This window comes from Thunnus thynnus, chromosome 13 (genome assembly GCF_963924715.1).
Source record: "Thunnus thynnus chromosome 13, fThuThy2.1, whole genome shotgun sequence".
In the NCBI taxonomy this organism is placed as follows: Eukaryota; Metazoa; Chordata; class Actinopteri; order Scombriformes; family Scombridae; genus Thunnus; species Thunnus thynnus.
In genome coordinates, this window is record NC_089529.1 from 6150485 (window position 1) to 6172777 (window position 22293).

At 40.4% G+C, this 22293-nt stretch overlaps 4 protein-coding genes across 4 annotated transcripts in view; 2 read left to right on the forward strand and 2 right to left on the reverse strand.

Moving 5' to 3' along the window:
* The window catches only part of ube2g1a (ubiquitin-conjugating enzyme E2G 1a (UBC7 homolog, yeast)), a 6463-nt gene extending 2912 nt beyond the window's left edge, over positions 1-3551 (forward strand). Inside the window, exons 3-6 of the mRNA XM_067607462.1 lie at positions 62-159; positions 848-1026; positions 1127-1246; positions 2241-3551. Of these exons, the coding sequence (XP_067463563.1) occupies positions 62-159; positions 848-1026; positions 1127-1213 (364 nt within the window). The 3' untranslated portion in view covers positions 1214-1246; positions 2241-3551. The remainder of the gene's footprint in view (positions 1-61; positions 160-847; positions 1027-1126; positions 1247-2240) is intronic.
* The window catches only part of spns3 (SPNS lysolipid transporter 3, sphingosine-1-phosphate (putative)), a 21859-nt gene extending 15893 nt beyond the window's left edge, over positions 1-5966 (reverse strand). The window contains exon 1 of the mRNA XM_067607467.1: positions 5790-5966. The gene's annotated coding sequence lies outside the window, so the exon portion shown is untranslated. The remainder of the gene's footprint in view (positions 1-5789) is intronic.
* Positions 5083-19503, forward strand: ankfy1 (ankyrin repeat and FYVE domain containing 1). The gene is made up of 25 exons (XM_067607465.1): positions 5083-5152; positions 7042-7249; positions 7523-7641; positions 8078-8213; positions 8354-8477; positions 9173-9322; positions 9480-9645; positions 9965-10169; positions 10289-10357; positions 10759-10961; positions 11067-11164; positions 11802-12003; positions 12162-12260; positions 12405-12558; positions 13046-13214; positions 14768-14886; positions 15229-15385; positions 15540-15740; positions 15851-16027; positions 16135-16282; positions 16764-16854; positions 17055-17179; positions 17292-17438; positions 17590-17680; positions 17792-19503. Exons 1-25 carry the CDS (start codon positions 5143-5145, stop codon positions 17922-17924), a joined length of 3501 nt encoding a protein of 1166 aa, XP_067463566.1. The 5' UTR covers positions 5083-5142; the 3' UTR covers positions 17925-19503.
* Positions 19504-19512: 9 nt separating this feature from the next.
* Positions 19513-22259, reverse strand: cyb5d2 (cytochrome b5 domain containing 2). Its single transcript, XM_067607469.1, has 4 exons — positions 21900-22259; positions 20623-20763; positions 19985-20171; positions 19513-19823 (listed from the first exon to the last, which is right to left on the reverse strand). The coding sequence occupies exons 1-4, from the start codon at positions 22150-22152 to the stop codon at positions 19649-19651; spliced, it is 756 nt and encodes a 251-aa protein (XP_067463570.1). The 5' UTR covers positions 22153-22259; the 3' UTR covers positions 19513-19648.
* Positions 22260-22293: the final 34 nt, after the last annotated feature.

Genomic DNA, 22293 nt, shown 5'->3' on the forward strand with positions numbered 1-22293 from the left:
ATGTTTTATTTACCTGCTATCATTATATTGATTTTCTCTTCTATCTTTTTATTATTCACAGTGAAGGTGGCGTGTTTAAAGCTCATCTGACATTTCCCAAAGACTACCCTCTCAGGCCGCCTAAAATGAAATTTATCACAGATATTTGGCACCCTAATGGTAGGTACTGGTGTTGCACACTGTGAATGATATTTGCCTTTGTTTGCCAGATGACCTGTTAGAGGAAGTTGCGGTCATACAGTTTGTCTCAAAGATGTAAACATTGAGGCTATCCTATTGTTTCATTTTGGTAATGTTAAGGATTTTGAATTTTGTGATATCTGTGAATATTAAGGAATGTCACCCAGTGCAATGGTGTGACTCATTCACATGTTTTTAATAGTTTTTGGACAACATAGGAAAAATATAGAAAATCCCCAGCCAAATTCTTTAGTATCCTGGTGTGGCCAAGTCAAAATCCATACCTCAGTCCAATGCAGTGTGCAATGTGTGATAGGATTTGAAAGTTGTTTTTTGCTCACTGTCCCCCACTATCTAACAGAGCTTGAATTGCTTTGTAAGGAAGAATTTGTAATTAGACTGTCCAGATGTGCAAAGCTGATACAAATCTATCCACTTACTGTAGACTCAAGCCTGTAACAGCTACCAATATTGAATCAAAGTGGGGGGCAGATGCTTTCATAGTGTGTCACTGTTAATACCCAATAATCATTAATTACTTTGGCAGCTTATTGACTAAATGTTATATGTAAATCAGTATTAAAAGCAAACATTACCATCCATTATGTGGATGGAGAAATCATTTTCTGCTTCATAATTATATTTTCCTACATATTTTCTTTTCTAGTGGACAAGAATGGAGACGTATGTATTTCTATTTTGCACGAGCCTGGGGAGGACAAGTACGGCTATGAGAAACCAGAAGAGCGCTGGCTGCCTATCCACACAGTGGAAACCATCATGATAAGTGTTATCTCTATGCTGGCAGACCCAAATGGTGACTCGCCAGCCAATGTGGACGCTGCAGTGAGTTTACTTGCTCTTAAAGATTATTAGATATAGTGTTTGAGTAAAATGGATGTGTTTTTCTAAATTAATTGTCTTTACCTTTTTCCCCCCTCTGCAGAAAGAGTGGAGGGAGGACAGACACGGCGCATTCAAAAGGAAAGTCGCACGTTGTGTACGAAAAAGCCAAGAGACTGCGTTTGAGTGATATTTAGCAAGGATCTAGCTTCATGTTTTCAGGGCAAGTATTCTCAACTCTAACTCTTAAAGGTTAAAGGTGCAGTGTGTAGAATTTAGTGGCATCTAGCAGAACCAAGTTGGCAAAAATGGGATTTAATATTCATAAGTATGTTTTAATTAGTGTATAACAACCTGAAAATAAGAATCTTTGTTGCCTTAGAATGAACCCTTTATATCTACATGGGGAGCAGGTCTTCTTCCACGGAGCCTGCCATGTTGTGCTGCCATGTTTCTACAGTAGCCCAGAATGGACAAACCAAACACTGGCTCTAGAGAGGGCCTTTCGCATTTTTCGCAAGTTTTGCAGCCATCGTAGGTTCTCTCCCACAAGCTGGGAGGGGTATTCAGTTAGTTGCAATCTGCAATGTCACTGCTGGATGCCACTAATTCCTACACACTGCGCCTTTAAATCCAAGCTACTCTTTCACAACTAACTTAAATTGTGAAAAAATGTTTCATCAGGTAAATTTAAGTAAAAATGTCATCCAGTTCAGAAGTAAACGGTCTATGTTAATGTATTATTGAAATTTCTTCATTTCAACATTGTTCCACGTTAAACTTGAATCTGGCTCTTCTTCCATTCACTAGCACTAAAACTAAAACCCATCAAGAATACCATCAAGTTCAGTCAGCGCCTCTTTAACAATTTTTTAAATTTTACATAATAAGCATAATTGTAAAAAGCAAATGGTGTTCACACCTTTTACTGTAGATTTGGTGGTGGCAACAGTTGAAGTAATCCCCCTACACTGTGTTCTCTGACCCAACAGTGTAACTCAACAAGGAATGTCAAACAGACTACTTTTAAAGTAACTTTGTGCATGAAAATCATAGCAACAGCTCTGCAGCCTGGTACACCAACTGGATGTGTGCTCAATCTGAAGTCTATTGTTAATTGTTTGTGCCTCTACTTGTAGACAATATGACTCTGTTGATTGGCCTTGTTGCTTTCTTACTAATTTTTTGTAAATTATTTGTTGTGTGCTTTCTCACAGGTCTCCAATTGAAAATCAACATGGCACTGTTTCCTGCACTCTTCCACCCTGTTGCCAGGCTTGTCCTCCTTTTATTCTGGCAGGAACAGACTGGCTACTGTAGGCTGCAATAGAACATAACAGTGACTACCAAGGCTGACAGAAAACCGCCAAGCAAGTGCCAACTCAAAAATAACAAAAAGAAAAAAAAAACAGAAGATGATAAAACATTTTTCAAGTCTATGAACTGCTTCAACATTCAGGAAGATATTGTAAAGACATGTATATAGCACAGACTAAACCGGATAATATATAAGCTCCCTTTCCATCCATCAAGTCACTTAGACCAAATGAATAGCGCTGGTTCAGATAGATTTATTTTTGTCCATTTTCCCTTTCTCAACTCCAGCATGCATTTGTTCTCTTTAGATTGTTTGAACAGGAGGTCTTAAATAGAGAGAGAATTGTGATGCTGTTGGAGGAATGTCACTTGTGAAGAGCTTGATTGATTCAAGCGAGATGAATGATGTGACTGAAGGTTTTTTTTTTTCATGGAATACCACCGTATTAAAATACACAGCTGTTTCTCGTGGATTCTTTTAACACTTTCAGAACTCCACATCATATGTGTACCTGAATGATTTAGTTTTTCTTTTATCAATTATAAGTCTTACCATCCCGCTCAGTTGACTTAAGAAAGGCAACATACCCATTGATTTTTGTGCATGCTAAATTTTGTTTATCTTTTTTCAAAAGTGCCTCCTAATAAAATGCTTGGCCACTTCACCCTGCATTGAACAAGTGTTGAAAATGTTGAAAAAAGATGCAGAAATTGTGTGTCACCCGTGTATGAATTTATTTAATAGCCAGTACACAGGGGATCTGTATAATTACGGCATTGGAAACAATTTGGTGTAGCAATAACTTCCCTAGTATGAAGTGTACACGTTAATTTTTGATATTCTGATACAATTTGAGGTCCTCTCCTCCAGTATTCTGTTATTTTAGCAGCCGTTTTTTTTTTTTTTCTTTGTCTGTGTTGTAGTAGGAATTGTTATGCATGCTTTATCTTACTTTTTTTGTTTTGGTTTGTTTTTTGCTGAATGTTTCTGGAATTTTTGTTTGCGAATGTTTGAGTGTTTGTGTGTACAGTATGTGTGCCCATTTTGTTTTGTTGCTCTTTCCCCTGATCCACAATCTCATGATTATTCTGCTCACTGAACTATTGCAGTTTTGCCTAATGTACAAAGACAAAATACTGATGTATATTTTTCATGTTATGAAACCTGTCACCTGTAGTGAGTTCTTCTAAAATATGACTTTTTTTCAATATTTACTTGTGTATTTCATTCAGGTGTGTTTTGGATACAACATGAATTACATATTGCTCATGACAAAGACAACAGAAACCTCTTATGTACACAGAGCATTTTCATTGCACTAACAATATCCATTTTTAGAATGGCATTTTTTAGATCTGGTTTTCTTTCACAGTACTTCAAAAGTCAAACATATCCTCTAAATATTGCAGATATTTAGACAGATGTCATAAATCATATATTTTGGTATGCTATTCTTTACATTAATCATTTATTATGGATCGAGGGGATTGTGCCTCTTTTTCTGCTCATCTTTTCTGAACTCTGCTAGTCAGTAGTTGTTTTTATCCACAGATTTTTCTTCCTTTTGGGTTACAGTCACTAAATGAATCAAGTGTGGTTGATTACAAGGCTCACAGCCAAATATTTGAATCATCAGAGCTAACAATAACTTACCTGTATACAAAATATGCTTTTAGGCATGGTTCACTGGCACCTGTAAGTGTGTAAACAGTTTCTCTTGTTCAGTCTTGCCTCTCCACAAATACATTGCAGTCAACTAGTTTTAGAAATGTGATTATCACACAAACTGTGAGTCCCACATGATTTTTCTGTCTTATTTCATTCACTATCTTTGGCCAAATACAATATACTTAGTGCTCTGAAAGTAATGCAAAGTGAGCGTCAGCTATGTCTGTCTGATCATTGCACAACAAACAACAGCAGTCCTACTTCCACCATACAGTACTTTGATAAATGTATGTATTGATTTGAGAGCTTAATTGTTATAGACCACAAACTCCTACATACTCCAGGGGATTTTGATAGGATGTGCCACTAGCCTTAAATGAGGCAATCTTTGCATTTATCGCTATTGTAGCATTATGGTGAGCAAAATCAAGTGTTTGTGACAAAATGTAAAACCAACACAGCTCTTAATATGTTGATTTAGCTTGTGGTTGACATGTCTGTAGTTATCACTGATTATACAACAGCGTACTAGCCATCATTTGCCATTTCACCACTTTGATACTAAACCCTCCAAACATGTTTTTTTAATAACAAAAGTTAGATGAGCAAATGTATATATGGACTTCAGTCGAATCCACTATACTGTGGAGTCCACTGTTATCAGTATGACTTCTCATGTGAGTGATAGGACTTTAGCAGGAGCACCTGAGGGCAACATACCTTTGACAGGCGCTCACCAATCTGGATTTACATACTGCCTTTTTTAAACTCGTCATTGGAGATAATCCTCCGTATTCTCATGCTCACAATCAAATCACAAGAAGCTGTAAAATTGTCATCGACCTCTGCATTTGTGGCAGAGAAAATCCATGTAGTTAACACATTTTAGTTTTTAGTATGGAAAAAGATCCACTTTAGAGCTGGTATTAACCTTTTGTTAAGACATGCCTCAAATTATACTTAAATTATATCGTTAATTCACTGCAGGAATGACAATGGTCATCATGTGACATGGATAATGGTCAATGAACGTGTTTTTGAGAAGCACATGAACGCAGCACCACTGCCTCCTCTCCACCTTCTCGTCATATCGCGATAGAGACCGTCAGGCCACGGAGCTAACGCTGAGCAACATGGCGGAAGGTATGAGATAGATTTTTTTTACTATTTGGTACACTACCTTTTCTCTTCGTATGCTTGTTGATCTATCGGGCTGAATCAACTAGTGTCCTGGCAGTTTAATGAACCGTACGTTGTCTGTGGTTGAAAATACGAAGCACTGCGACAGTCGTCCTGTCTCAGTGACCAACCTCTGTCGTTAGCTCTCGTTGATGTTGCTAGCTGAATTTTACAGCTTCGACTTAGCCGAACCGGCCAAGAGATGTTGGTCGCTTGGACTGCGGAGAATCATTTTTTATTTAGGCAGGTTGCTAGTTTACTACTTAATAAAAAATAAATCCTATATTAACTTACATAATGTTCAAATTATCTCGGCTAGCGGCAATGTTTAGCTAAACGTAACGGATCGCATCACATTGTCAACAGTAGAGTTTCAATTAGAGTGAACGCTAACTGTCGCTGTGTTGCTCATGAAGACATGCTTTGTAAACACAATTAGATGTCTGCTCCGTTAATTACAAGGTAAACAACGGGACAGGGAAGGTGTCACTCCCTGTCAGGTATCATCTGCACCACCTGGCAGAAGTGCCACGGCCAAGGGCACCACCCAGACAGAAGGGAATGTCTGCTGTGTGTTCCTCCTTAAGGGAAATCTACTTACCAACTTGAATCCAGAGAACAAACACTCCAATCTGTGCTTGTTAGTGTTGCGTATGGAGCTGCTCTGTTGCTACTGACTAGGAAAACAGTAATTTGGACATGTTAAATGATTGTTTGAACCTTCATTTAAATGAATTAACAGTACACGAAGAAGAAAAGACATTTGTTTTTCTGTAAAAATATCCTTGCGGTTCCAGAATTATCTTGTCATAAGTTTCATCGTATTTTCATTGTTTTTTATTTTTAAACATTGGCTTGTTGCTCTACAAAAGTCTGGAAGAGTGTATCATGTTCACAAGTCCTGACAAAATAGACCACATTAATACGTGCATTGTTTGTTGTATATAAGGCTGTCTTAAGAGGAACTATTCAAAGCTTGAGTTAAATATTTGCTCAGCAGATGCATTCGGGATGCCTGCTAAATTCTGCTAAATGAAGGTGGATACTATAAGAATTTGTCCAGTGGCTGATCAGTTGGTCCTAAGCTGCTGCTCCAGCATTTCGCCCTTCCTGCGTTGAGCTGATCAGGTGGTTTGTAGAAACACCCCCCTTCTGTTCCTCATGACCAGTAGCTGTGCCAGTAACGGTTTACGAGGGAGGACAAAGTAACGTGCCGTCTCAGCATTCTTTCTTCACTAAAACTTTACTGGTTTTAAAGGAAGGAAGTGGGCCTCAGTGAAACTCCATGGACTCATGGCTGAGACATGAATCTGTGTTGTAACACGAAAATTTGGAGGAGAAAAAAAAAGTGTATTGCACTTAGAGGAATAAGAGACGTTTGTCCAGACAAAACTACCCTCCTTAGATTCTGCCGTAGTCCATATTTAAAATTCGGAAATTTGCTTCTTGTATGCCTTACTCAAGGAATGCTGAAAATCAACATTTTCTGTGCAACGTCAGTGATAAGGAAAGTGCTTCTAACAAGAAATAAGCCAGTTATGAAAACATAATGGCTCAAGTCACATTTAGCAAATCCAGTTCACAAGTTCACACCGTATTGCTGTGTCATCACTGACATAAGAATCATCTTAAAACGGCTGTGATGTTTTTGTAAAAATACATTTTGGGGGGAAAAAAATTGTGTATTATAAATCCTAAACACTAGCTACTTCATATTGGCACCATTGAACTTTGGAGCATCCCTTTTACTTTTAGAGGAAAGGTGCTTCAGAGAGTCCATTTCTAACCTACTTTTGGTAATTGTGTATCTTGTTTTGCCCTCTGTCTGTCTCCTTTACCTTGATGTGGGACAGAGGAGGTGGCCAAGCTGCAGAAGCACCTGGCCCTGCTCAGGCAGGAGTATGTGAAGATGCAGCAGAAGCTGGCCGACACAGAGAGGCGCTGTGCCGTGCTTGCTGCTCAGGCCTCTGGCCAGGGCTCCAACAGCCCTGCAGCTGCAGACACCTTCATTAGCCGTCTGCTGGACATCGTGGCCGAACTCTATCAGCAGGAACAGTACAGGTGAGGATGATGGTTGCTGGAATGGATGGGTACACTTTTTGTTAAAGATTTTGCAGGTCCACCAGTCCCGCAAATGTTATTTTGTAGTTTTGTGTCTGCTCTGGTGTGCGTTGGTGATAGAGCCACTCTATGTTGCCACATTTGTTGAGTGTGGCAACAGAGAATGTTTGAAAAGTTCAGTTACAGATGTTCTTTATGTCTAGTTTCGTCATTTTTGAAGACCTATAATATTTATAACATGGTTTCTCAGTGATGAACATGTTTGTTTTGCAGTGATCTGAATGTGAATGTCGCAGGCGAGAAGCTCCGTGCCCATAAGTTTGTGTTGGCTGCTCGTAGTGATGTCTGGAGTCTGGCCAACCTGGCCTCCACCTCTGAACTGGACCTATCTGGTGAGCATCCCTGGTGTGACATCACTGTGTTGATGTAGTAGCTTGAATTATAATGAAAATCCACTCATTATTTACTCACCCCTCTGCCAGTCATCATACTTAAGGGTTAATAGATGACGACTGAATATTTATTTTGGAGTGAATTATGCAGACTGTCAAAGTCCAACACTGGACAGAGTTTTGGCCTTCATGCAGATTTTCCAGTAAGCTAATCAGTAAGGTTTGTGTGAGTGAATGACTGCCCGAGAAATATGAATGTAGCTATATACAAGTGTTTTTATAGAGGGTATTCTAGTTTTTCTAGATTGAGGAGTAAATGGATGTCATTTTGTTTGTCATCTTTTGAGTTCATTGTTTGAGATTGAAAATATCAATTTATCCTCAGAAATCGATCAGGTTTATAAATTCCTGACTGTCTGACATGATGCATTTCCAGATTGCAAACCTGAGGTTGCTACGGCGATGTTGCGCTGGGCATACACTGATGAGTTGGAACTTAGTCAGGATGATGCCTTTCTTATCGACTTGATGAAGCTAGCCAACCGCTTCCAGCTTCAGCTGCTCAGAGAGAGGTCAGCACAAGTCATATACATACTGAGTTTTACTTTACTTTACTACTCTTCTGCTTTAACTGTTGCTAGTGATCACATTTTATAGTGCAACATATGTGTCATAACGGCCTGAAAATACATTTGTTTCTCCTCTGGGGCAGGTGTGAAAAAGGCGTAATGTCCTCGGTGAATGTCAGGAATTGCATTCGCTTCTACCAGACAGCTGAGGAGCTAAATGCTACCACCCTGATGAACTACTGTGGGGAGATCATAGCCAGTCACTGGGTGGGTACCTTCAGACAGCGATTGTAACATGGCCAACTAGGCGACTCAGAGGGGGTGTATCGGCATACGTGTGTAGGATGGATGAACAGCTGAGATTTGTTTCCAGTGATGTACTCGCAGAGCTGCTGGCATGGAAAGTGATGCGTCACCAAACCATATCAGTTTGCTGTCTGCTACCAGCTGTCTGGATAATTTGATCATCTATATACCTAACTGTTTTCATCAAAATCTCTTTGTTTCAGAAGTATGCCTCCTTAGAATCCACCAACCACTTTTAACCTTACCTTGTATTTCTCTGTGGGTTAATCTCCTCACATTTACTCCCTTTTTGTCACATCAGAAATGTGCTGTCTCACAAGTGTGTATCGTCTCATCATTTATGATACAATAAATCCAGAGAGGCCACAACTCGGCAGTTGTCAAGGTTATCTTTTTACGACTTGGGTGTACAAAATAGTTGTTAACTGTCACTAGCTTTTCACACCTCGGTCTCCTTTTTTTTCTACTGTTCTCATGCTCTGATAACTGCTTTCCATGAAAGAGAGAAATTCTCCGGCTTGTCTGTTATAAATACAGCATTATGTCGAGTTTTCTATTTTTAGAAAACGGGTGACACTTATTTATTGTTTTTTTTGTTCCAGTTCTGATATTTTACACTGACACTGTGGTGTGATTCATTGACCGTCTTTTATTAGGATGATCTGAGGAAAGAAGACTTCAGCACCATGAGTGCCCAACTTCTGTACAAGATGATCAAGTCTAAAACAGAGTATCCTCTCCACAAAGCCATCAAAGTCGAGCGAGAAGATGTGGTCTTTCTCTATCTCATCGAGATGGACTCACAGGTCAGTTACCCACAGATACCCTTTTATTAACTGCTTACTAATTAATGTGTCTTTTTCATTTGTTACAATGTAACCAGTAGGGTAGAATAAACGTTTCTCATTACACTATAAACAGGTTTTACGTGTTGTTTTTGACGTTGTTACCTCTTGGTTTTAGTTGCCTGCAAAGCTGAATGAACTGGACAACAACGGTGATCTGGCACTAGACCTGGCACTGTCTCGAAAATTGGAAAGTATTGCCACCACTCTGGTTAACAACAAAGCTGATGTGGATATGGTGGACCAGAGCGGCTGGAGCCTTCTGCATAAGGCCATCCAAAGAGGTGGGCGGTCACTACTTTAGTAATACTTTTACTCATCAATGTGTGTTTCTTGTCTCCTGTGGGTTTCCAAAAATATACTTGTGGCTTAGTTGTCGAGAGTGTTCACTTAGAAATATATCAGCCAAGATACCAACTTCAACAAATCATTCAACAACCATTTTATGTGAAATATAACTTTACCCATTTTCAAGGTTTTGTCTTGTACAGACTTGGCTGCCGTGTTCATAATACATTTTTCAAGTTAATACATGAAAACAGCAAAACCATTGGAGGAAATTTCTCTCTTAATTACTGTTGACTTTTCTTCCTCTTCTTCCAGGTGATGAATTTGCCTCCATCTTCCTGATTCGCCACTCAGCTCAGGTGAACGCGGCGACAGTGGGGGCGGTGGAAACCCCACTTCACCTGGTCTGTTCTTTTAGCCCCAAGAAACACTCAGTGGAAGTGATGAGCGGTATGGCACGAATCGCAGAGGCTCTGCTCAAGACCGGAGCCAACCCCAACATGCAAAACAGCAAGGGCAGGTAGGTCATGTAGCTCTTTGGTTTATGAACTTTATATGATTGCAAAGGTGGCCAACCACAGTGTAAGCATATGAAGGGGCTTGTGATATGATCTATGATATGCTTTGTCTTTTTTTTAGAACTCCACTGCATGAAGCTGTGGCTTCAGGGAATGAGCCAGTGTTCAATCAGCTACTACAGTGCAAACAGTGAGTTTTTTTTCAGCCTTCAAATGGAATTAGTGAGTTTATTTTTGAAATGGAAAGTCACACACAGCGTGCCTGGTGTTCAATTAGTTGAAGTCATGAGATCACCATAGCTACTCAATTGTCTAAAATGCACAATGTGTGATTCCTTCTTATTTCCTTTTTAATTTTTTTGTTTTTCTATGCAATACTGACAAATGTAACCTACTGTCATAGGCTCTGTCATTTTTAAGATCACCAGTAAACACCAGAGTTTGTGAATTAGAGCCATCATCAGAAAATTTTAATTTCCAAATTTCTCATGAACACAACATTGTTTGAAGGCACCAATATTTCAGAACACATAATGTGACCCTGGTAAAACTCTAAAGATAATCCTGCGTGTAATCTGTCCATCTTGTTAGGCTTGACCTTGAACTGAAGGACCACGAGGGGAGCACAGCTCTGTGGCTGGCCCTGCAGTATATCACTGTGTCTTCAGACACCTCAGTAAACCCATTTGAGGATGATGCACCGGTGGTGAACGGCACTTCGTTTGATGAGAATAGCTTTGCAGCCCAGCTTATCCAGAGAGGAAGCAACCCTGACGCACCTGACACCACCACAGGTGCTGTGTATTAACCTCACCTTGCACTTTCTGAATGGAACAGTGTGTTTGCCTTTTTTAATATAATTTTCAATCTTCATCACCATTCATTTTTATCCCCTATAGAAAACTGCCTCATGCAGAGAGCAGCACGGGCAGGCAATGAGGCAGCTGCTCTGTTCCTAGCCACTCATGGGGCAAAGGTCAACCATGTCAACAAATGGGTATGTATGAACGTTACATAACACATGACATAGGTTTGATGAATATCTCACAGGTAATATTTGTACTAGTTACCTGTCGTTGATGGGCAGAAGGGTGGCTTAGTGATGTGAGAGATGTCAATTTCATACTGAAAAAATAACATCCACCTAAAACAATAATAGTATGTATGGGTATCCAGTGGACCAGTCAGTAATGTGAGGCTTCTTCCTTCCAAATAAAAACAGACCAGGTGGTATGTCCTTTAACAGCTTGAAAAATAACACTGATTGGCCTGAGGACACTGCAATTAAAGTCAGGATTTTTAAGGTCAGAGCACAGTGATAAAATGCATCAACCTTTCTGAGTTTTATCAAAATTGGGCCAGCTGGAGAAAATGACAAATGCATCTTTGTTCTCATCCTCTCATTTTATTCATGGGTAAAAGGAGAAGAAAAATAACAATATATTTCTCATGTCAATGAGGATAGCTGATTATAGACATCAGCAACATGCAGTGGAATGCAGTCTTAAATTGGCATTAGTCTGTCTGAATTTTGATATCTGCCTTAAAGGAAAGTAGCTTAACTTAAATCTTAAGATGAAATTTTTATTTGTTACAAATAAAAAAATATAATTCATCCCTTTACCTTCCTCCAGGGTGAGAGCCCGCTTCATACAGCATGTCGCTGTGGCCTGGCGAGCCTGACAGCAGAGCTGCTCCAGCAGGGGGCCAACCCCAACCTGCAGACCCAGAAGGCTCTGTCTGACGACACCCTTGATGTGGCTTTGCAGACCCCCCTTCACATGGCTATTGCTCACAACCACCCAGACGTGGTCTCTGTCATCCTTGAGCAAAAAGGTCAGCACATGTTTTATACATTTGAATGCTTGTGACTAAATAGCAAACAAATGTCAGGTATGTTACGTGATGTCTGCTTGACCTCACCACACGTTTTCTCTGTCCTCGAACGTCCTGAAATGGATCCACTGACATCTTTCTTGTTGACCCTATTGCAGCCAATGCACTTCATGCCACCAACAACTTCCAGATCATTCCAGACTTCAGCCTCAAAGACTCCGTGGACCAGACAGTGCTGGGCTTGGCCCTCTGGACAGGTACACAGCAATACATCTCCATGGAGAAGATGTAATACAGTTGATTTTGCATTATCAAAATGTTATTGGAGGGCATATCCTCGTTGCTAGTTTGCATGTTGATCTTTGTAAGTGATGTTTACACGTTCAATCTGTTCCTGTCAGGTATGCACACCATAGCAGCTCAGCTGCTGGGCTCAGGGGCTTCTATCAATGACACTATGTCCAATGGACAAACTCTGCTTCACATGGCTATCCAAAGACAGGACAGCAAGAGTGCCCTCTTCCTTCTTGAGCATCAGGCAGACATCAATGTCAGGTAACGCCTTGGTTATACTGCAGTTGTAAAGTATTTAGTGCAGCTATGGAGTGTTTTTGTTTGTTTTTGTCACTCTATGCCTTTATTAGTCAACAGACAGTAGAGAGATGACAGGAAATGAGAGGGGAGAGAGATGACATGCAACAAAAGTCCCTAGCCAGACACAAATTGACACAGACACAAAGTTATTGCTGCTCAAGCTTGGTGCCTTGTGCCCCTATCTTCTGTTATGTGAACCAGATTCAGTTACACTGTAATGGAAACACAAAACTGCTGCACTGGATTGGCGCATGAGTAATGTGTAGTTACTTTTGAGGACATTCATTGTGTCTGATAATGTTACAATTAGGGCCCTTTCCTGTGATGTAATCTAGGGCATGATTTTATACAACCTGTCAGAATCCACAATGACTGATACATGGAAAATATATATTAATTTAGTACTGATTCTGTATCTTATGTCTGCATTTTTTTCCTCCGCTACCAGGACCCAGGAGGGACAAACAGCACTACAGTTGGCCATCAGTAACCAGCTGCCACTGGTGGTGGATGCCATTTGCACACGAGGAGCTGATATGTCTGTGGTGGATGACAAAGGAGACCCTCCTTTGTGGCTGGCTCTGGAGAATGGCCTGGAAGATATTGCATCCACGCTGGTAAGACAAATGAGTTCATAGTACATCCTAGTTTCTAATTGCTTTATTGCCAGTTGTAAACTTGCATGAAACTGTACTAAAGATGAAATAAAACCTTAATGAGATGTCAGCTCAGAGGTAGATGCATGTGGTAATCTTGGAATGGAATCATCTGCAAATCAAAGTGCTTTTATATTGAGTACTTTATTAAGTCGAAAGGGAAATCGCAGTGTTAAAATGATATTTGTAAGGAATTTTAATGACAGGAATACTTTATCCAAACAGGAAAAATGAAATACTTACCCTTGAATTAATTTAAACATTAGTGGTGTTTTATATGTCCGTAGAACATCTAATATTTTGCACAGCTTCATGGCAGCCTCCTCTGATGAGATGGAGAAAGGGAGCGAAAACAAAGTTATTGTATATACCAGACGGCTGCATAAAACCCAAAAGACCTGTATTCACACCAGTAGCACTTACTCTGCTCTATAGCCTTGTTATAAACTGTGTATATGTATTAAAGGGTAACTACACACCCAAATTCTGCTAGCTTTCTCCATCCCACCATATTTAAAAAATGCAGCAGAGAACTACACAGGACAGCTGTAGGGGGCGTAGCCTCATAGCTACATAGCGTGTGATGTGAGAGAAAAGGATACACCGGCCAGAGTTACTTACCAACAATGTGACAGACTGATGATCGCTGCTCAATGTAGCATGAATAGCAATGTAGAGCTGGTAGTCGGAGCTAACCATCCATGAGTGGCTGCTGTCAGACTCTCCGTGTCCGCGCTGGAAACACAGAGAGTCCGTTGGAGCTTTGACAGTCACTAGAAACACATTCATGGCCCTTTGAATGTTTGAAAGTTTGTGTGAGGTACCATACCTGTATTGTAGCTGAGCTAGCGGCTCAGAGAGGCTGACAGGCTCTCCGGTGTCTCTGTGGGGGAGTGTCAGTACGTAGCCGTAGCCCTGCTGTTTCTCATGTTAATGTTACTGTCGTCATCCCTGAGTATCTTGAAAATTCTCTGAATATAGCACAGTTCATTGTCGGCAGGCCCAGTTTACTTTCACAGAAAAGGAATACATCTTTTGGTGATTTGCATAACCATGGTTCTCTGAGTAGCACGACGTGTTACTTGTCTCTAGCAAGATCAGACTTGCTAACGCTGCTAGCAGCTCTGTGTAAGAGGCATAAACTGAGGCTACAGTTAGCCGCTGGTCTGATATTTATACTGTTATACATTACAGCAATATTTTGAGGTTTCTATCTTTAGAAAGTGGGTGACACTTGCTTGTTGTTTTTTGGAACTGAATTTTCAAATCCAGGCAGACAGAAATAAGCTCATTTTGAGCAGAAAAATATACACAAAATGTCACAATAAATCACCTGTATTAACATCATATGCCAACATAGACCTATGTGATGATGTGTATAGTGGGTTTTTTTTTTTTTTTTTTTTTTTTTTTTTTTTTTAAATTGGTGTGTGGTTACTCTTTAAAGATTTCTTCCAGGGGAAACAATAATATTTTCTTGCATTTTGACTGTGACTCCTGTTTGTCCCCCCTAGGTCCGCCATGGCTGTGATGCAACTTGTTGGAGCACCGGCCCGTCTGGCTGCCAGCAGACCCTCCTGCACAGAGCTGTTGATGAAAATAATGAGGTCTCTGCTTGCTTCCTCATCCGCAGGTGTGTCAGTTCTCTATACCATTAGGTTTTGATACTTAATCCCAGCCTTGGATACACACATTTTCCTAAACTGTCAACCTTTTGCATATGCACATACTCAACACATATGTCAATGATGTCAGATAAAAAATTCAACAGAACAGTTGCTAAACAAATGTTCATATGTTTGTTGTAAATTTCAACAGTGCGATCGGTTACCAGATTTTGAACTGTTTCATAACATGCTTGGTATGCTGTCTGTCAACAATGATTGTAGACATATATTAGTGAAGATATATATATATTAGTGAAGATCTTTCAATAGCTGTCTTAACTTACTCTCTGTGCCTCATGTCTGTATAGTGGTTGTGATGTGAACAGCCCCAGGCAGCCAGGCCCCAATGGGGAGGGAGACGAAGAAGCCCGAGATGGACAAACACCCCTCCACCTGGCAAGCAGCTGGGGATTGGAGGATGTGGTGCAGTGCCTTCTGGAGTTTGGAGCCAATGTTAATACACAAGTCAGTCCCATCACAGCAATGGCTCAACTTTTGTCTGATCCTCCTTGCACATTTTTTCCTGTCACTTAAGCTTACATCTAATGAGAGATTGCTGAATGAGTTGTAATGTGTTGCATTTTAACACTTTTTCACTGTGTCTGTCACTTTCTGTCAGGATGCAGAGGGCAGAGCTCCCATCCATGCTGCCATTAGCAATCAGCACAATGTCATTATACAGCTCCTCATTTCCCATCCGGACATTCGTCTTAACATCCGTGACCGTCAAGGAATGACACCCTTCGCCTGTGCCATGACGCACAAGAACAATAAGGCAGCGGAGGCTATCCTAAAGAGGGAGCCAGGTGCTGCTGAGCAGGTAACACTGACAGGAATGTGCCAGTTTGTCTTCATCTCCAGTGTCATTGTGGCAGGACGGACTGTCACAGCATGAATCTCTCCTGACTTCAATCTTCTTTTTCCGTCTAGGTTGACAACAAAGGGCGCAATTTTCTCCACGTGGCTGTGCAAAACTCGGATATTGAAAGTGTCTTGTTCCTCATCAGTGTCCAAGCTAATGTTAACTCCAGGGTTCAGGATGCAGCCAAACTCACCCCTCTCCACCTGGCTGTCCAGGCTGGGTCTGAGATCATTGTCCGCAACCTGGTAACCCAACATTTTCCTTATTCTCTGAATTTACTATTCCGGCCAGTTTGTTATTGAAAGAGCAGTGCAGTTGATAATGTTGTTATTTTGTATTTTTCTGTCTCCAGCTGCTTGCCGGAGCCAAAGTCAATGAGCTCACCAAACACAGACAGACAGCTCTACATTTGGCTGCCCAGCAGGACCTGGCCACTATTTGTTCTGTTTTGATAGAGAATGGAGTAGACTTTGCTGCTGAGGATGAGAACGGCAATAATGGTACCATTAATCATTTATTTAATGTTGGTTACATTTTTAAAATGTGTCATCAGTGACCAGGAGAAGTGAAACTGGTGTCTATCACATTTTGGAGCAGTGACTCAACAAGGGACCTAGTGTTGTGTTAGTGTTGCAGTGTTATAGCTGACTGTGCAAACATAAGTGCTGTGCCCAACTGTTGATGTTTCATTTACACCAGAGGTGTCCAGCTGTATTAATAACATGGTTATTGTAATTTGACTAGAATGTTCCTCAAGATAATGCGTTTTGGGTTTTTTTCAGTTTTTGTTTTACACAAGATGAGTTGAGATTACAATCAAGTTGTCACAACCGGCTTGTCTGTAGATGTTGCTTTGTTCAGAGGAGTCATTGCTTTTAATTTCTTTATAGTTGATTGTTTATTATTACCCCACCACCACCACATTCCATCATCCCTGTGAAAAACATTTTATTCTTTTCTCTATTCTTGTTTTCTCCCCAGCTCTGCACCTGGCTGTGATGCAGGGCCGCCTTAACAATGTCAGAACCCTTCTCACAGAGTCCAACATTGATGCTGAGGCCTTCAATCTCAGGTAAACTCTGTTTCTTCACGGTTCTTGAGATCAAAAAGACTTTAATGATACCTCCGGGAAATTAGGTCAGTGCAGCAACAACATCAACATTATCGAATGCAGAAAAATAGAATATTTACAATGCGGAAGCTTTTTAAATAACCGTCTGTAGACTAGTGTCAACATGCCAGTCTCTTTTTCATATAATTATGTCTTTTTAGGGGTCAGTCACCAATGCACGTATTAGGCCATTATGGGAAAGAGAACGCAGCTGCCATTTTTGAGTTGTTCCTGGAGTGTATGCCTGAATATCCTCTGGACAAACCAGATAATGAAGGGAACACAGGTAATGTAGCTTGCCTCTTTATTACTGCAGATATCAGCGCACATATGACATACAAATTCTGACAGTACACTTGTGTTGGAATGACTGTGACCTGTTTGTGTTTTTATTGCAGTTCTGCTCCTGGCCTACATGAAAGGAAACGCAAACCTGTGCCGTGCCATTGTGAGGGCTGGGGCTAGACTAGGCATCAATAATAATCAGGGCATTAACATTTTCAACTACCAAGTTGCAACTAAACAGTTGCTCTTCCGCCTTCTAGGTAAGTTTTCACTCTTCATTATCTGTTAAGTGTTCACCATATATTAAACCGACAGCCCCACGTTAAATGATATGCTACAATGTATTTGGCTGCCATAGTGATGTATGGGTCAATAACTAGGTAATTAGGGATTTTTTTTGCATTTGTTTAGATATGCTGTCCAAAGAGCCCCCTTGGTGTGATGGGTCCAACTGCTACGAATGTGTTGCCAAGTTTGGTGTTACAACACGGAAACATCACTGGTGAGTAGTGTGGCTTTTTTATATATATATTTTTTTATTAATTTCACTTAGTTTGCATTTTTTGTTAAACTGTGTGATTAATCTTGTCTCCTCCTCGACTCTTCACTTCAGCCGCCACTGTGGGCGCCTGTTGTGCCACAAGTGCTCTATAAAGGAGATACCCATCATCAAGTTTGACTTGAACAAGCCGGTGAGGGTGTGTGACATCTGCTTTGATGTACTAACTCTGGGTGGGGTGTCGTAATGCAGTGGCCTGGATATCCTCCATCCTCTGATGCTGGCCATGCCAGGCCCAACTTGGCACAGTTATTCAGGCACACCAGGAGAAGGGGCATCAGTAGCAGGACATACGAACGAGAGATTTCCCGACAGTTATGGACCATTTATACTATTCCAGTGAAAAACTATTAATGTTCTAGAGGGACGTTCCAAATAGAAAGTGAAACATTGTCTTTTTGTTTCTGTTTTGATCAAAGTATCTTGAAGTGGATAGAAGCAGCTCTCCAGCTTGGTGACGGCCGGACTGAGTTGTAAATCAATTTCCCAAGCTCAGTGTTTGTAATGATTAGCTCTTAATATCAGAAGCAGGTAGCTGCTGTATACAGTCATTTCAAATCAATTATACACATTGGAATTATCAAATCACCTTTTGGAGGGGTTTTCCTGTTCTTTGTTGGGATATTTCACCATCAGCAGCCTTCAAGCTATGTGACCTGCCCAAAGACAAAAATTCAATACTACAAAATGAATACCTGTATTCATAGAAGAGGCTGCTGCCAACCAAGGGCAGAGTAACTGTAAATCACCCCTGGATCACAAGATCTGCAAGGACAGAGCTGTCAGCATGTTCTCTGTAATATTTCATCTTTCACTCTTCTGTCATCCATATTCTGTACTGACTGGATAAAGTGGGACAGACCAGGAGGATTTAAAGGGAAAAGAACTCAATGTACTTTTTAAATGAACATCATTTCCTAATGAGAGCTAATCCATTTAGTTAGATTCAGAATTATAACATTGACACTGTATTACTTCACTGTTAGAGGTGAAAATGGCACAACCGTACAAAGAAATTCTTTATGAAAAGGAGTTTTTCCTCTACAATTGGTACATACTGTATGTATCATTTGTAGGCAGCAGCTGTATGAAATGCTCGCTTTTTAACATGGCAAGTTTGGACAATATGACCTGAGAAAGCATATTCTATTACAAGAGGAATAAAAGAGAAAAAATCCCACATCATCCTCCTCAGTTACAGAAATGCCTATTATGCCTATGCATGTCATTTAATTTGTAGCCTTTACGTGTCATTGTCATAATCATGAATCATATTTTAAAATCAGTCACCAAATGAGTACATTCCATTTTATGACCTGCCATGAGCTCCTCGCAGGAAGTTGTGATCATAGACCCCACGATGTTGCCTCAAGTCAAGTTGTTCTCTTGACCCATCACATTTAACGCTTCTTGATTTCTAAGCCTAACAGGTGCACTTTATCAAGATCACATGACATTTCCGATCATTTTGGGAGAATGTGGAGGAGAGGGATGGCCAGGTAATGGGGCCTCTTTAAGTATTGTTAAATTGTACAGATAAATGTGTGATATTTTTGACCACTACAACTGTTTTGTACTTTAATGCAGTTTGTGCTTGTCATTGTGACAAACCTAAATCTTGCCTCTGTTAATCTTTTATGCACATTGTTTAATCTTTTATGCACATTGTATTGTATCTGTATGCTCAGATATCTAGCCTGTCTCTTCCTGGTGTATCCTTTTAGAGAAAGGGAGGACAACTTTACATAAAGGTCATCAAAAAACAATGCATTGAGTTTTCTTCAATCTACCTCTTTATTGTATGAATGTTCATTGCTGTGATTTACTGGCAAAAGCTTTGTGTTTGTCCTGAGTTTAGTGCTGCTAAAAAGCAAGCCATGAATGTGCCCATTTTCCGGGGTGGATCAGAGACTAGTTCTCTCCAACAGTACAAGAGTCAGCATGTGGAGGACAGCCGTCATATTTCTGCAGGTTTGGGTCTTCCTCTGCTGCAGATGGGTCTTCCACACAGACACAACGAGCACTGCTGGAGCCTGGAGAGAAGAGTTTCCGCGGGACACCCGTCCATCCTCTTTCTACTCCACCACTGGAAGGAAGAAAACACATCAGTCCTGTAAATCATGATGTAGACCAATTACACCCACTAGTGTAAGATATGTTCTATTACAGGTCAGCAGTACATCACAATTGCAATCATATGCCCTGTAGGCTTCTTAATATTTGATAAGCCCAGAACTATTTCCATACCTCTTTGTGGAGCACCAGACCCTTCCTCCCTTAGCAGCGCTCCACTCTGAGTTACAGGCTGGGAAGCGTACCTTCTCAGCCTTAGACTGGGCTTTGATTCGCTGGCCCTCTGCTAGTGATGCTTCTACCTGCAACAGGGCTTCTGTGGGCTGTCCAGTCTCTGTATAGAACCGGCCTTCTACCAGACCTGAAATTCAACACAGAGGAGGCTTGTATTTTACTGAAGATTATGGGTGTTCACTGCTGTGGAGATATGATGTGAAACATTTAAGTCAGCAGTTATTGGTCAAACATGACACTTCCGTCTCGGGCTGTTGCACAGACTGTAGCTCTCTGGTATGTTTCCATTTGTATATCAAGCTTGTGACAGCATATTCTAGTGTGTTCAAAGATTGGTAATGCTGGTTAAAAAAAAATATCCATCTGACTTTAAGGGAGGATTCCTTGATTAGAACCATTCACTGCTATTTCTGGTGGCCCTTAATTTAGCACTGCAGAGAAATCAAATCAAATCATCTCATCACCTGATGAGGGATTCAGCCAGAAAAGAAAGTGTAATTGAAGTAATCTACAAAACATGTCAACCATTTATAAATCATTTATGATGTTTAAAGAGTTGGGGAACAAATAGCACATACCGACAGTTTGGTAGTCCTTCTGATAGAAGGCCAGCCAGTCATACAGGGCCACTATCTGCAGTGGGGACAGACTGGACACATCATCTGTCAGGCCACTTTCTGTGAAATCTCCAGTGATGAAGGCCAGTGAAGCATCTCTCCCTGAAAATAAAGACATGTACAACATGTGTACACTTATTAAATACAGTTGTTATTGTGCCATTATTAATTTATTTTGAATGTCTGTTCCTGATTTAGGTTTCTCTAGTGTTAAAAATAACACAACATGGGGACTGTAGGAGAAGCAGTTGTGAAATCAGATTGAAGTTGGATATTCAACAGACATTTAGTTCAAAAGACCCACGGAAAACTGGTTTCTCAACAAAACCTCACCTACCCTACACATGATAAGCTTAAGGTAGGAACCATCTGTAAATTATTGTCTGACTGAAATATCACGTGCTATTTTTTCAATACCAATAAACTGATTTGCCTGAGTATTCATTTTATTTATTTTTTTCATTCTGTTAACAGGAAAGTTACAGTTTTTGTGCATGCATGGTTAATGGTATATTACTACTTTGTCTATTATTTTAATTGAAATATTATATTTTTCAATACCTTCCATGTCATATGAGCAAATGGTTCAAAATCTTTTCTAAAGTGTAATCACATGGTTCACAGAGGGCACACCTCTTTATACTGGATATTAGGATGTTGTCAGTTTATTAAAGATCCCCTCCAGATATGCTTGAAGACATAAAGTATACTCTATTTTGACTAATAATTTGTGCAATGTGGTTTTTCCACACAAAAAAAGTTCAACTAATTCCTTGCAAATCCTTAAAATGTCATCTCCTCTTTCTCCCTCATTGAAAAATTCTGAATCTATGAATATGCAAATGTTCTTGATTTTCAGTTAAGTTTAAATGCAGGACAAAAGATGTTTCCTACTTCACTGTGAAGTCCATTCTCAGTGTTTGTGCACTGGAAGCTCCAAGTTTCTACATCACACTTGTGTAAATTTCACACTGAACCCACGACTGGCTCTAAACTAGTCATGATGTCACAAAACATGCTCATAAATCCAGGCCTTCAACTCAGATTTTCAGTGAGTACAGAGAAACTGTCCACTTTCAGCAGATGAATGTGAAAACAGCCTTCTACTGTCAAACTTTGCAAACACATCATTCTGCACAGTGAAGCTCAAGACATCCTACTGAAAAAACAAGAAAAAAAAACACTTTTGACTAGAAGGGGACTTTAGAGGCATAATATTAATAGAAACGGGGAATCACCTGCCATAACATGATAAGCACCTCCAGGTCCGTAGTGCTTGTATCCCTTGTGTACATCAAAAACTTGCCCCAGGATGGCCAGGTAAATGCCCCTACTGCCTCTCTCCCCGTCGTACAGCGACAGTTCATGCCTGCTCAAGAGCCTCTGGTTTGATTCATTCCCAACATCTACGGACCATTCTCGAGGCATGAACAACACCGCCAATAACACAGATAAAAACACGACCAACACATAGCTCAGCATGCTGTTCATTCAAGCTTTTTTCTTTTTTTTAAAATATGTCATCGTTTTACATCACATCACGTAAATTAAAAAAATGTGACAACAGCAGGTGCTTCCGTTGTTGCGTCGCTGTTACCATTGCCAATGCGCGTGCGCAGACTACTAACGCAA